The sequence below is a fragment of the Callospermophilus lateralis genome, chromosome 1 (assembly GCF_048772815.1).
Source record: "Callospermophilus lateralis isolate mCalLat2 chromosome 1, mCalLat2.hap1, whole genome shotgun sequence".
Taxonomy (NCBI): domain Eukaryota; kingdom Metazoa; phylum Chordata; class Mammalia; order Rodentia; family Sciuridae; genus Callospermophilus; species Callospermophilus lateralis.
In genome coordinates, this window is record NC_135305.1 from 206239492 (window position 1) to 206253910 (window position 14419).

General features: G+C 41.4%; 1 protein-coding gene across 2 annotated transcripts in view; it reads left to right on the forward strand.

Moving 5' to 3' along the window:
• Nucleotides 1-3913: 3913 nt before the first annotated feature.
• Nucleotides 3914-14419, forward strand: part of Lars2 (leucyl-tRNA synthetase 2, mitochondrial) — a 137776-nt gene continuing 127270 nt past the window's right edge. The window contains exons 1-2 of one of the 2 annotated variants that reach the window (XM_076844543.2): nucleotides 3914-4005; nucleotides 8322-8576. In XM_076844543.2, the coding sequence (XP_076700658.2) occupies nucleotides 8343-8576 (234 nt within the window). In that variant the 5' untranslated portion in view covers nucleotides 3914-4005; nucleotides 8322-8342. Of the gene's footprint in view, nucleotides 4006-5747; nucleotides 5804-8321; nucleotides 8577-14419 lie in introns of those variants that run through there. The other variant, XM_076844550.2, reaches the window with a different exon arrangement.

Below are 14419 nucleotides of genomic sequence, written 5' to 3' on the forward strand. Positions count from 1 at the left end.
CTCCCTCAGCCTCTGGAATAGCTGGGATTACAGGACGGGGCCACCATACCCAGTTTCTTTTGTTTTTAAAATTGTGATAAACTATATAAACATGTGATTTACTTTTTTAACCATTTTTAAGAATACAGTTCAGTGACATTAATTGTATTCGAATTATTATAGAAATATCACCACTATCCATCCCTAGAACTTTTTGCCTTCCCCGGCTGAAATTTTGTACCTGTTAAAAACAAACAAACAAACAAACAAACAAAAAAGCTACCTAGTCACTCCCAGTTCTTCTACCCTCTAGCGACTTCCATTCTAATTTAAGATCTACAAACTTGACTGCTCTAAGTACCTTATATGAGAGGAATCTTAGAATACTTTTCCTTGGGTGCCTTAGCATTAGATTCATCCATGCTGTGGCACATGTCAGAATTTCTTCCCTTTTTAAGGCCTAATAATAGTCTATTCTATATATATACCACATTTTGTTTATCTGTTCATCGGCTGATGAACACATGGGGTTGCTTGCATCTTTTGACTCTTGTGAATAGTGCTACTAGAACCATAGTGTACAAACATCTTTTTGCAATCCTGCTTTCAATTCTTTTAAGTGTACATGGAAAGCAGAACTGCTGGACTATATGGGAGAATCTGTGTGCTTGCCTTTTTCATCTTTTAGAGCAATACTCCTTGTCTTCCTTGGCTCATGCTCTCTTCCTTCATCTTCTAAGCCAGCAACATAGTGTCTTGTGTCAGTGGTCACATTGCCTCTTCTTCTGTCTCAAATTTCCCTCTGGCTACCTTTTATAAGAACATTTTGGCCAGGTGTGGTGGTGCACATTTGTAATCCCAGCAACCTGGGAGGCTGAGGCAGAAGGATTACAAGTTCAAAGCCAGCTTCAGCAACTTAGCAAGGCCCTAAGCAATTTTGCAAGATCCTGTCTCAAAATAAAATAAAATAAAAGGGCTGAGGATGCAGTTTAGTGGTTAAACATTTATGGGTTTAATCCCAGTAAACCCCTCTTCACACCCCCCCCCCCCCCCCCCCCCCCGCCAAAGTGCTTGTTGAGCTGGGGAAGTATTTCCGTGGTAGAACATGTGCCTAACATTTTCATGGCTCTGGGTTCTATCTTCCAGCACCGGGAAAGAAAGAAAAGAAAAAAAAAAAGACACTTGTGATTGCATTTAGGGCTACCAGTACAATCTCTCCACCTAAAGATCCCTAATTTAATCACATGTACAAAAACTTTTGGGGGGCATATAAGGTAGCATTCACAGGTTCTAAGGAATAGAACCTGAGTTTCTTTGGGAGCCATTCTTCAGCCCCCATATAAGCTACTAAAAGAGTAAAAGAAATACAGATACCATGAAGGAAAGGTCCATTCAATCCCATTGTCCCCAGAAATTATCACAGGAAAAAAAAAGTAGTTTGAGACGTTTATTTTTTTCTGTATTTCCTTCCATACTTATTTCATATTGTTAAAAAAGGTATCACATTCTATATAATCCAGCAACTTGTCTCTTTCATTTAATAATGTATCCTTGCAGCAAGCTCCTTAAGAGTGAAAGAATTTACTTCAATGCTACTGTGTTGTTTGATGTAAAAACAGCAACTTTTCTATAAGGCAAATGACTTTTAGAAAAATTCCACTTGAAATAATCTTCTAGAAATGTCAACGTTAACTTTAATCCATAGGAAGAAAATGCTTTTGAACCAGAATAAGGGTAGAGGTTGTGTTTTGGGTACAATAGAGATAGGGGCAACTCTAGTTAAGTATGGATGCATGCCTTAAGTGTGGCAGGTTAATATGCCAGTCAATTCCCTAGTATCAGCTTAAATTAAGTACCCCATGTTATAGGATAGAGATCAACAGACCTGGATTAGAATCCTGGCTCTGCCATTAACTAGATGTATGACCTTAGGCAAGTTGTGTCCGATCTTTGGGTCTTAGAATCCTCATCTTTGAAGTAAGAAGATTGGACTAGAAATTCTACTTATAATCTCTAATTCTTCTATTTGGTCAGAGCACTATTCTGGTAGGCACCATGACCTTGAACAAGTCAGCTCCACTGGGCCTCAGTTTATACATCTTTAAAACAAGCAGGTTGCACTCCAAATTGCTTGGGCAGGTTTTTCAATATCTTTTCTAATTTTTACATTCTAGGACAGGAACCCTCAAACTTGAATGTGACTGAAATCACATGTGGATCTTGTTAAATACAGACTTTGATGGTCTGGGGTACAGGCTGACAGCCCAATTTTTAGTAAGTTCCCAGGTGAGCTGATGCTGATCTGGAGCCCACTCTTAGAGTAATAAAGCATATAGGTGTTGAACTGTCAGGAAACTTGTTAAGCCTGGAAAGGGGCAAAAGAAATTACTGTGTATCCCTTGGCTGGAGTGTAGGTTGAAGTCTTTGACTACAAAAAGAAACTCCATCTTTTTCTTGACTTCCTAATGACTATTGTTCATCTTAAGAATAGAAGCAAAGATATAGAATATAGATAATAATGAACCCATAGGTTTACTCCTGTAATCCCAGCAGCTCTGGAGGCCTAGTCAGGAGGATCGTGAGTTCGAAGCCAGCCTCAGCAAAAGTGAAGTGTGTACAATGAATCAAAATGCATTCTACTGTCATATGTACCTAATTGAAAGGAAAACAAAATAGAGTAAGGTGAGGTTGGGCATGGTGGCAGAGCGGCTGGGGAGACTCAGGCAGGAAGATCGCAAGTTCAAAGCCAGCCTCAGCAAAAGTGAGGCCCTAAGCAACTCAGTGAGACCCTGTCTCTAAATAGAATACAAAAACAGGGCTGGGGATATGGCTCAGTGGTTGAGTGCCCCTGAATTCAATCCCAACAACAACAACAATAATAATAATAAAATAGTAATGGGATGAATTTTGGCTGATATAGGTACAAATGATTTCAGAAAAAGACGGTTCTGGAACATTATTTTTTTCCTTGAACTATAGGATATCAACCATTTTGCATGATTAGCAAATTAATTTCAGTATCCCTGATTGCCAGTGTGTATATATGTGTGTGTGTGTGTGTGTGTGTGTGTGTGTGTTTTCGGTCTCCAAATTCTCCTTTCAACATATTTTTTCCTTTTTGAAAAGTATACTTTCACACCACTGGTTCTTGGCAATTCATCACTCCATTGATTTATTACAAGCAAGAAATATTTGCTGGTGTGCATGCAGTAGTTTGGTAGATTTGGATACAAAATTTCTCCAGAGGAAGTTGGTTGGTCAGGTATCCTGCTTTCACACCTCCCCTCCCATTTACTGGGTGAGAAAAGTATTTTGCCCCTAATCTGGTTTTGGCCAGCAATTCCCCTCCCAGGATTAGAAGATCAGAGAATATAGAAGAAGAAGCCGCCTCCGGGATCAGGAGGTGGAGACCTGCCCAAGTCCTGTAGAGGATTGTTGCTAAACTGGAGTTTTAACCCAGGTCTCCAGATTATCCCAGCGCTTTTCGCCACCTGCTGCCTTGTTTATCCTGGTGTCACTAACCTAAGGATTCTCACGCCATCTGCTGCATTGCCCCCCTGGAACTGGGGATTGAACCCAATAGCGCTCTATCATTGAATCCTTTAGCATTCTACACCCCAGTCCTTTTTATTTTTTTGAGACAGGGTCTCATTAAATTGCCCAAGCAGATTTGGAATTTGGTGATCTTCCTGCTTCAGCCTCGCGAATAGCTGGGATTACAAGTAAACACCCACCCCACCTCGGCCACATTGTACTAATTTGACCCACAAAACCCGTGGCACGGCCGGTGGGCGGGGCAACCGCCAGACGCCCCGCCCCACCCCGCTCGCGTGCTGCTGGGAGCCGCCCACAGGCCAACATCCTCGTCCCAGGCCCCGCCCGCCTGTTCGTGTCTGCGACGGCCGCGACCGATAAAGTTGTTGTTCTGCCAAGATGGCGGCGCCCATGGTGACTGGCGGGGCCGTGTATGTCTAAAGGTTTGAGAAACGAGGCATAGAGGAGCTGCAGGCCAGAGCCTGTGAGCAGGTAAATCCCTGCCGGAGCTCAGCGGGACGAGAGACAGGCCCGACTGATATTCTCATCCCGGATCGGGAGATTCCGTTTTGCTGGGGCAAGAAGGAAAGGTGGGGGCTGGGTTACGTGGTCCTGAAACCTTGCAGTTTCCGAACTGGAAAAGTCTTTGAGATCCTATTCTTCTGACGCTTTAAGCCTTGGATCCCGTTGCTCTGGACCCCTTCCCAGAGAAAACGCACATCTTCACATGGTTATATACTCGAAATTCCTCTCTCTGCAGCTTCTCTACCTTGGTTCATCCCTGGCTCTTTACCTCTGGACCGGATTGGGGCTTGGATCCAGGCAAAGATAATTCATTGCATCTTTGGGGCTCACAGGTCATTTGTACAGCATGTTAGAACCCGAAGCTCCTTAAAAATCATCTGGGTCCACACCTTTAGCTTACAGAGAGGGAAGATGAAGTTCCAGACAGGAAACAAGTTGCCTGAGGTCACACTGGGAACTAGCTGCAAAACACAAGCATGTCTTTTTAAAACTTAGTTTCATTAAGAGGAATTTCCCCAGAGACTTGCTTGCACTTTATTTTGGGTGTAAAGAAATGCCTTCCTGTAAATCTCCCATGTGTGCTGTTTCTTTTGTTTTCTACTCTTATGGGTTTCTCTGTGTATGTGATCATTATTTTGGGTACAGTCCTCAGATCCTTTCTATCCTCAAAAACTTCAACCTCAAGCTCCAAGTGAGATGAGGTCAGGACTGAGAAGGATGGAGTAGCAGGAATTGTTACTTTGAAAGGAAAGAGAAGACAAGAACACAAACAAGTGAAGGAACTGAATGAGCTAGAGTTAGGGAAGATAAAGGCCAAGTTGAACATAAGCATAGGACATGAGTTACACCTTTCACATTCATTGTATCCACATAGTTCTCTGATACAATTGTGGCTCCTTGATATCAGGAAGAGGCAGTACCCATTAGGCCTTCCATGGAGAGATATTTGGAATGACGTAGAACAGGACCTGGGAAGTAAAGGAAGGGAATAAGGCAGAGACCCAGGAAGTTCTGTAAAAATCAGAGCCATGAGTACAGACTGGTTCCTAGTGAGTCCTGGTAGTGTGTAATAATCTGAGAATGGTACGGGGACCTCTAAGATAAAGGGTGTGACTTTATTTGTATGCTGGGGATGGAAGATAAAGGGTGTGACTTTATTTGTATGCTGGGGATGGAAGCCAGAGCCAGGCACATGCTAGGCAAACACCATAACACTGAGCTACTTCCCCAGCCCCAAAATTTAAACAGTATTTCCTGTGCATCTTTGTTCTTTAGAGCTGGGTATTGACCCCAGGGCCTCACAAATGCTGAGGGGGTGCTCTACCACTGAACACCCCTATTCCTTGGACTTTTATTCTTAAAAGTGTGTGTGTGTGGTGTGTGAGGTATCAAATTCAGGACCTTGGGCATGCTCAGCAGTTGTTCTACTACTGAGCTATACCTCCAGCCCATCCATACCTTTGCCCATTTTTAACATTAGGTTTTGAGTGTTTCTCTTCTCATGTGAACTTTTTCTAGTGTTAGATAACCTTGTATGATTGTAGTTTTGGTTTTTCAGAATTGTTTGCCCTCTAGTAATTTCGTTCAGTTTTTTTTTTTTTTTTTTTTTTGGTACTAGGAATTAAACCCAGGAGTGCTCTGCCTCTGAGCTATACTCCCAACCCTTTTTATTTTTCACTTTCAGACTAAATCTCACTAAGTTGTCCAGCCTGGCCTCCAACTTGAGATCCTCCTGCCTTAATCTCCTGAGCTGCTGGGATGACAGGTGTGCACCACTGTGCCTGGCTCATGACATTTTGATATACATTTTTAGAGCTATGTTTATTAATATTTTCCTTTGTGAAATTTTCCATTGTTTTTATGATCAGGATAGAACATTGTGTGCCTTGTAAAAATTTATTAAATACCCATCTGTTTTTATCTTGTTTTATGTTTAAGAAAAACATTCTTTATCTGGGATTTACCCCAGTGTATGATTTGAGGTGGGGCTCCAGTTCGAAAGTTGCCCCCATTCATTGAATAACCTGTCATTTTCTAATCAGTTTGTGCTTTTTTCTTTATAAACTTCAAATTCATTTGTATACCCAGTTCTGTTTCAGGATTCTTTAGTCCATTGATTTATGCAAAGGAGAGGTTATTAGGGAGCCGGTATTATGTAATGTTTATTCTTATGTAGACAGGGAGTTGTACTCTGTATTGCTTATGATTTGTTGTATAGAATAAGTAAATTCTAGAAACAGGATTAGAATTTTGAGTGAAGGAATGCCCTTCATATTACTCCTATTGGTGATCTGTCTGCATTCTCATATTTCATTCATCATGATCGCTAACCAGCAATGAAACCAAAACCTTGTCAGATTGTTTCTGTTTTTATGATTTTGTTACTTTTCATTCTTTCTGTTTGTGAGGACAGCCCAGAACACTCTCCTTACATAAAAGACAGGTATCTATGTGCCTTCTGTTAAACAGACATTGTTTGACTTACAAAAGTATGGAAATGCTGACTTAGCAAGAAAACCATAAACTCTATGACGCCTCTAGATAATTCTAATTATATAGAAACCTAAACCCTAAAAATAAAATGTAACAGATGTCATTGTACAAAGTCTATGTACATTAGGTTGGTTATATAGAATTGCTAATATTTAACCAGTTTCATGTGGTTCACCCTAATGCCTATAGTCCCATCTACATATTGTAATATAGTCAAACCCAGTTGATAGGGAGAATTTTTTTCAGTCTGTCTCTGATTTCATCCCTAAAAAAGCAAGAGGTGTTAAATGCAGTGAGAATTGGTATGTCAAGAGCTTTGGCAGATAAACTAGTAAAGTGCCAACACTGTAATGCCATTTTATGTGAGTGTGAATCCCAATTTTATAAACCTTTAATGACCCTCCTGGCAACATTTGTGATCCAGTATCTTTGTGGAATAGGCCAAACTCTAGTAGCTATGGAAAGAATTTTGAGGGAATCAGAATTAACATCAGTTTAGAGTACTAAGTTTGTTTTTCTTTTGTAAGACCTATTTTCATCTGTTGTTTTTCCCCGCCCTCACTCTAGCAGCTCTCCAAGGCTATTATGCAAGAAGGCAGAAAGTGTAGGGTATTTACTCAAATTGTACCTCAACCCTTTAAACAGCAGTAAAAACAGAAAGAAACTTCTTCAATGAGGTCATTTCCAGAATTCACTTGTGGAGGAAACCAATGACACACTAAAGTTATATTTTGAATAACAAACAGATATTCTGGTGGGTCCAATATATGGGTTGTATTCTAAAATGTTACATTGCACTCCCCACTGCAGCACGTTATGTTATGTTTATTTGTAGGTTTCTCTTCTAGTATAAATTGTCCTGAAAGAAAGGACTTCATTTGCTTTTGGTTTTTTTTATCATGCTCAGGGTTGAACCTAAGTCCTCCTGCAAGCTAAGCACATGCTCTGCCACTGAGCTGCACCCGCAGCTTGGGACTATTTTTTTGTTGTTGAAGTTGTTCCCAGCTGTATCCATTAGGTCCATAGGCACTGAATAAATAAATATTTGGTAAATGAATGAAGAATCAAATGAATAAATAATTTTCTAAATAATGAGGATTCCTGGTAATAAAGTCTATTTAACTTAGAATATGTATGAAGGGGCTAGGGTTATGGCTCAGCGGTAGAGTGCTTGCCTTGCACGTGCGGGACCCTGGGTTTGATCCTCATCACCGCATTAAAAAAAATAAGTGAAATAAAGGTATTGTGTCCAACTACAACTAAAAAAAAAAAAAAAAAGAAGAAGAAGAATATGTATGAAAAAAATGCTATAATAGCTTAGAATCTCTGCTTCTTCTAGGAGATTTGTGTTCAGATCTCTTCTGCTCTTTGAGCCTTGGGCCAAGGCAGATGTGCTTAGAGTTCTGCTGAGGCCAGGAGAGAAGGCAAGTGAAGCTTGCTGGACAGATCTTGGGCTGGCAGAGAGAGAAGGGAGGGAGGAGGCACCATTGCCTTCCTGTAATCTGTGAGGTTGTGCAGGAGCTGGCCCAGGCAGCAGGCTCCCTTTGTTCCTATAGGTTATTTGTGTCTTTGGTGATTCGGGGCATGAATCACTTTTATATTTTCCATTCAGGAATCTGTATGAGCTGAATTGAACTTCTAAAATATTCTTTTCGGGGAAAAAACAAATGAAAAAGAAGAGGAGAAAGCAAGTGAGAAGGCAGAAAACAAAAGGCTGTGCTGATGGGAAAGAAGATCCTTTGAGAAGGTTCTAGGCAGCTTGTGAGCTTGTCTTCTGTCCTCTTTTTCAGTGCCTTCCTGTGTTCTGAAGAATGGCTCCTGCTTGGCAGAGACTGAGTTTATATGCTTCTCTTCTGAGAAGGCAGCCAAAGGGTGGGCCAGACATCATCAAATGGGAAAGGCGAGTAATTCCAGAATATACCAGAAGTATTTACAGTGCCACAGGGAAGTGGACAAAAGAGTATACATTGCAGACAAGAAAGGATGTTGAGGAATGGTGGCATCAACGAATAAAAGAACAGGCCTCCAAAATTTCAGAAACTGATGTGAGTACTGGGCTGGGGGCATAAAGCAGAGGGCATACGGACTTGAACTCTATAGTCAGACTGCCTGGCTTCTGTGTTCTTATCTAAAACAAGCAGCAGTGTCCACCTGCTTCCTGGGTGGAATGTGAGGAATAAATGAGATGAACCAAGGATAATGCTTAGAAGAGTTCCCAGCGTGTGCGTGTGTACGGGGCAATATTGTCCACAAGGTGCATGGCAGACAGCACCATACCAGGCATTCGGGAGTAGCATTTGTCAGGCGAAACTCATCAAAACAAGAGCATCAACAGGTTTGGGGTCCTTTGTGGTTCCTTATGGGCAGCACACAGAGATCTAGAAGCCAGATGTAAGGCTCCAGAAGAGGAGCCTGGACCCCTCAAATGAGCACGTGTTGAACAGGATCTGTCCCTCCCCTGGCATGATCTTGGCCTCCAATCCTATTCTCTCACTTCATCATGGTTTGGGTGGGGAGGGTCCCAGCCTTCTTCCTATGTGATCTGGACAGATCTTGGGCTGGCAGAGAGAGAAGGGAGGGAGGAAGCACCATTGCCTTCCTGTAATCTGTGAGGGATTACAGGCATGTGCCATCTTACAGAAGCGGTCAAAGAGTTAGTGGACCCTTGGCTTCTGGTCCACGTGTACCAACTTGATACTCTGCCAGAATTGGTTGTGTTAAGTACTCGGCAATGGCTGATTTCCATGGAGAGCTCTTTGCTCCTCCTCTGGGAGGCCAGCCCATTGGGAAGGAGTCTTAGACATATTGATCCTTTCTTCTTGATATTGGTCAGAATGACAAATGGGAGATAATGGTTTGTTACATGATATATTTAAGGGTTTATTATTATTATTATTTTAGTTGTAGATGGATACAATATGTTTATTTATTTATTTTTAAGTGGTGCTGAGGATCACACCCAGTCCCTCATGTACGCGAGGCAAGTGCTCTACCACTAAGCTACAACCCCAATCTGATCAGAGAAATGCACTGTAAGAGTTTTACTCTTAAATTCTGACTGTCCCTTTGTATTATTAATAGTCAAATAGTCCTGCTGTGCTGAATTAGTGATTAGGTCCCAGGCAAGCAGTTGAACGTGGTTGTGCCAGGCACACTCCATGAACTTGGCTTTCCCACCACCTGGTTCCCACCCTGTCACACTCCTCCTTGTGAGATGGATGCTTAAGAAAAATGGACTCGAGGAGGGGAGCTACTGTGTTCACCTGATAGATGATTTTGGCACTGGGTAGGAAGAAAATTTAAAATCAAGAGAGGTGTAGCGTGTAACAAAATGAAATAATAAAAAGATAGGCTTGAATTTAATGCATAATTTTACAGTAAAAGCTTGACTTTTACCTCATTAGGAAGTGAAAAGCTTTTGGGTCAACATGACCAGACTAACATAACTAAGTGTGTTTTAGACTCTAGGGAGCAGTTTAGTTCTGAACAAGTAAAGTAAGATTTACTTTTTTTTTTCCCCGTTTCAGTTTAGATTATAATTTAGTAACTTCTAAATATTTTGAAGTTGTAGCTTACTGCCTTTGTGACATCTCCTTCATCTTAAGCATATAATTTTTAAAAAATATTAAATGGAAGAAAATAAACTATGGTTTGATAATGTGGGAAATGGCCTAAGGGATATTGTGTGGGACCCTGTGGGTACCATGTCAGGAAGAGGGAAGTAGAGAGAGCACCCAGTGAGGACCTGAGGGGCTGTCACATGCACATCCCAAGAAGTGATTTCTTATGATCTAGGGCTATCATTTAACCTCCCTGATTCTCAAGCTCTTTGCATTGTTTATCTCACAGAATTGTTTTGAAAATGAAATGAGAAAATATGTCTGACCACATTTTATAAACTGAAGTGTTATATAAATAAAAGATACAAGTAGATAAAAGAACATGTAGTTTATCTTTATCAGGAGCTGAGACTCTGGGTGCTGGGGGATTTTTTAAGCATTTATATATAGTCAGTCTCCTTGTGGTATTGGATACATTTGAAATCCACCCCAGTGAGTCAGATGTCTTATCATCTCATCCTAATCACCATTTAAAAAAGAATTGCCATTTAATGAGCTCTTTACCATGTGCCAGGTGCCATCTTTCCATCAATTATTTCATTTTAATCCTGGAACAACCCTGAGCGTAGGTATTGTTCTTCTCATTTGGGGAGTAAGAGAGCCAAAGCTCAGTTGTCATTTGCCAAGATGCACAGCTAGCCTATGGCAGGGCCAGGATTCCAACCCAGGCCTGTTGCATTCCTGAGTTTGTGCTTTTTCTTAGAACTTTCTTTCTTTCTTCTTTTTTTTTTTGGTACCAGAGATTGAACCCAGGGGTGCTTAACCACTGAGCCACATCCCCAGCCCTTTTTTATATTTTATTTTGAGACAAGGTCTCATTGAGTTGCTTAGGGCCTCACTAGGTTGCTGAGGCTGGCTTTGAACTTGTGATCCTCCTGCCTCAGCCTCCCATGCCATTGGGATTACAAGCATGTGCTACCGCACCCAGCTGCTTGGAACTTTCTTTTGCCTCTCTTTTGATTAACAGGTAACAAACTGAGCCCAGAAAGGCACAGGAATTTGTCTAAGGCCTTACAGCTGGTAGCAAAGCTAGGATGACAGCTAGGGCCCTGCACTCCTGTGGGGTGCTCCTTTGATTCTGCCACCCTCTAGTCTCAGCGACAGCTTCAGAGCATGAGCCACACAGAGGCAGACGTCATCTTTTGAAGTCAGAAGCTGACAAAAATAATAGGACCCAGTTATAAAAATCCTCCTCTCCCCAATGCTTATAATCTTAATTTATCTTAAAGGCTTAAATTTTTAGACTTTTATATAATTTTGAAAATTTCCCTTTCAATCAGATTTCTGCTCAATCATAACAAAATCCCATAACTTCTCTCCTTTCCACCCCCAGAAGATAGAACTCATTTCATTGTCACAGAGGAAAATGACTTAATTCAAATGGAAAAGCAAAAGGCAGAGACAGGCAGTAGGCTGAATTCATTTATTACAATAAACAAAAATATTCATGAATATTAAAGACTTGCTAGCAGTCCTTCTGTGTACATCTTTTATAAGTTTGGAGTTTGACTTAGTTTGATTTTGCTACTAATTAAATCTTCATTGAACAAACAGGAGATGCTAGAGAAGAAGATGTATAAGGAAAATGTTTGAGGCAAGATTGTTAAATAAGGGTAATGTAACAAAGTAAATGTTAGTATATTAAAATAAGATGATTATAATATAAGAAAAATGTTTTATGAAAAACTAGAAATAGCATATGTCAACAAATAACATTCTATTTCTTTCATTCCCAAAGAACTCTAACAAGGTGTTTTCCCATATCCCTAAAATTCCAAAAGGAAAGGCAATAGGCCTCATCCATTGTAGGTAAGAATAAGATTTTAAGCCAGGTGTGGTGGCGCACACTTGTAATCCCAGTGGCTCAAGAGGCTGAGGCAGGAGAATCATGAATTCAAAGCCAGCCTCAAAAAAGTGAGGCACTAAGCAACTCAATGAGACCCTGTCCCTAAATAAAATACAAAATAGAGCTGGGGATGTGGTTCAATGGTCGAGTGCTCCTGAGTTCAATCCCCAGTACCAAAAAAAAAAAAAAAAAAAAAAGATTTTGGAAAAAATGAAGAGTTTTCTTGCTTTGATTTTTGCATTAAGTTAAAGAATAAGTTGTTGCCTTTCCCTTGAGGGACTTGTTTATAAGCTGAGAGGATTTTCTGTCACCTGTTATGTTTGCCTGGTGCTGTGGTTAGAAACCTGGGGCTCTGTGTGATAGGCACACGCTCCACCCCTGAGCCACATCCCCAGCCCCACTCCCCTTCTTAATACCTGAATTCCCACTGACCCCTGAATCTCAGCTCTCACACTCCTGAGCTTTTTCTAATCAAAGGGCATGGCCTGTATCCTGCTCACCACCCCATTTGGTTGTCATTTCAGCAGTTTCAATGATTTTTCCAGATGCCTTATTTGTTCTCTTCCTCCAGGCAGTATTCCTTATCTTGATAACTTCTAAAGGATAGTCAGTGCAAGGAGATGTTCCATTTTAGTTGTTTTTTCCACATATTAGTGCTTCTATTAAAGTTTTATACCTTCTTTGTTGAAGGAAGTCAAAGAACTTCGAAGGAACTGGGTGCAGTGGTGCTTACCTGCAATCTTAGCTGATCCCAGTCTCTCGGGAGGCTGAGGCAGGAGGATCACAAATTTGAGGGCAGTCTCAGCAATTTAGTGAGACCCTATTTGTTTTAGTTAGCTTTTTTGTTGCTGTGACCAAGAGACCTGTCAAAAACAATGTAGAGGGGAGAAAGTTTATTTGGGACTCACGGTTTCAGAGGTTCTGTCCATTGGTGGCTGACTTCATAGCTCTGTGCCTGAGTTGAGGCAGAACATTATGGTGGAAGGGCAGGGCAGAGAAGAGCAGTTCAGGACATGGCAACAAGGAAACAGAGAGCTCTTGCTCACCGGGAACAAAATGTAAACCCCAGAGTCACACCTGCAGTAACCTACGTCCCCTAGCCACACCCTCTCTGCCTGAGTTTTCACTCAGTTAGTGGATTAAGGCTCTCACCACCCAATCATTTCACCTCTGAAATTTCTTGCATTGTCTCACACATGAGCTTTTGGGGGACACCTCATATCTAAACCATAAAATTGCCTCAAATAAACTGGACTGGGGATGTTGCCCAGGGGTGAATTGTCCTTGGATTTTATCCTCAGTACTGCAAAAAAATGGAGAAAGGGCCTAGGATAAAGCTGGAGGGTAGTGTGCCCCTGGGTTCAATCTTCAATACCACCAAAAATAGAAAACTAAGGAAAGACAGGAACTTGACAAGAGCCTGATTTGATTTCTTTTGTCTTCTACTCACCTGAGTACAGTTGGCTCTGTCCGTTGTCTGTTGTGCATGTGCTTGGCAAACAATATTTTAAAACCATTCTCCTGCACCTGTACACAAGAAGGGTTATGAATATTCTGTTTTTCCTTTGTTTCTATTATTTTGGGGAAAACAAAGCCTCAAAGAAGTCTTGCAGTCCTCTGGGAAAAGACTAAGGACCAAAAGGGAGACTGGAAGGCAGAGAGAAACCCAACAGAGGTAGCAGCAGATGGTCCCCCCTCAGTGACCAACAGAAGCAGTTCCTGTTGCTTTTCCTTTTGTCGGGGGACCTCCCACCCCCAACACACACCCTGGGAGGGTTTAAGGAAAGCCTCCCATTACCCAGACAGGATTTGTAAGGTTTTTCTGGGGGAAAATGCCCTTTGGTAAAAAGTGTTCCCACAGAGGCCAGCAAAACATTTATCCAATGGTTATTAAACTCCTGTTGGGAGCTAGAGAGGTGGAGAAAGATCATTAAAGCAGTCCTTGGGCTGGGGTGGAACTTAGTGGTGGAGCACTTGCCTAGTATGCACAAGGCCCCAATTTCCATCCAAAGCACCACACAGACACAAACAAACAAAAATGAAACCACAGTACTTGCCCTTGAACAACAGGTTCCCCTAAGAAGGTTCCCCTAAGAAGAATCAATTCAGTGACTCCCAACTTTCCTTTGGAGCGTTTTTTCCTCATGTGTACAGATTCTTGACAGCATTTACCATTTTACCAATGCAATAGCCCAGGTACCAAAAGTCAGTGACCCAGTAAAAACCACCTGCTCTGTCTTCACTCTGTTCAGGTCATGTACAGATTTCCTGTGTTTCTCATGATCTTGCTTCTTTGGAAGCTGGAGAGTTCCATAATTCTGTCTGTCATCCCTGGAAAACAGCAACCTTTAGCTTTTGTTGGTTAAGATTTTTCTCATGGCTTTCTACTTCAACTTTTTCTATTGAAAGATAAGCTCACAAT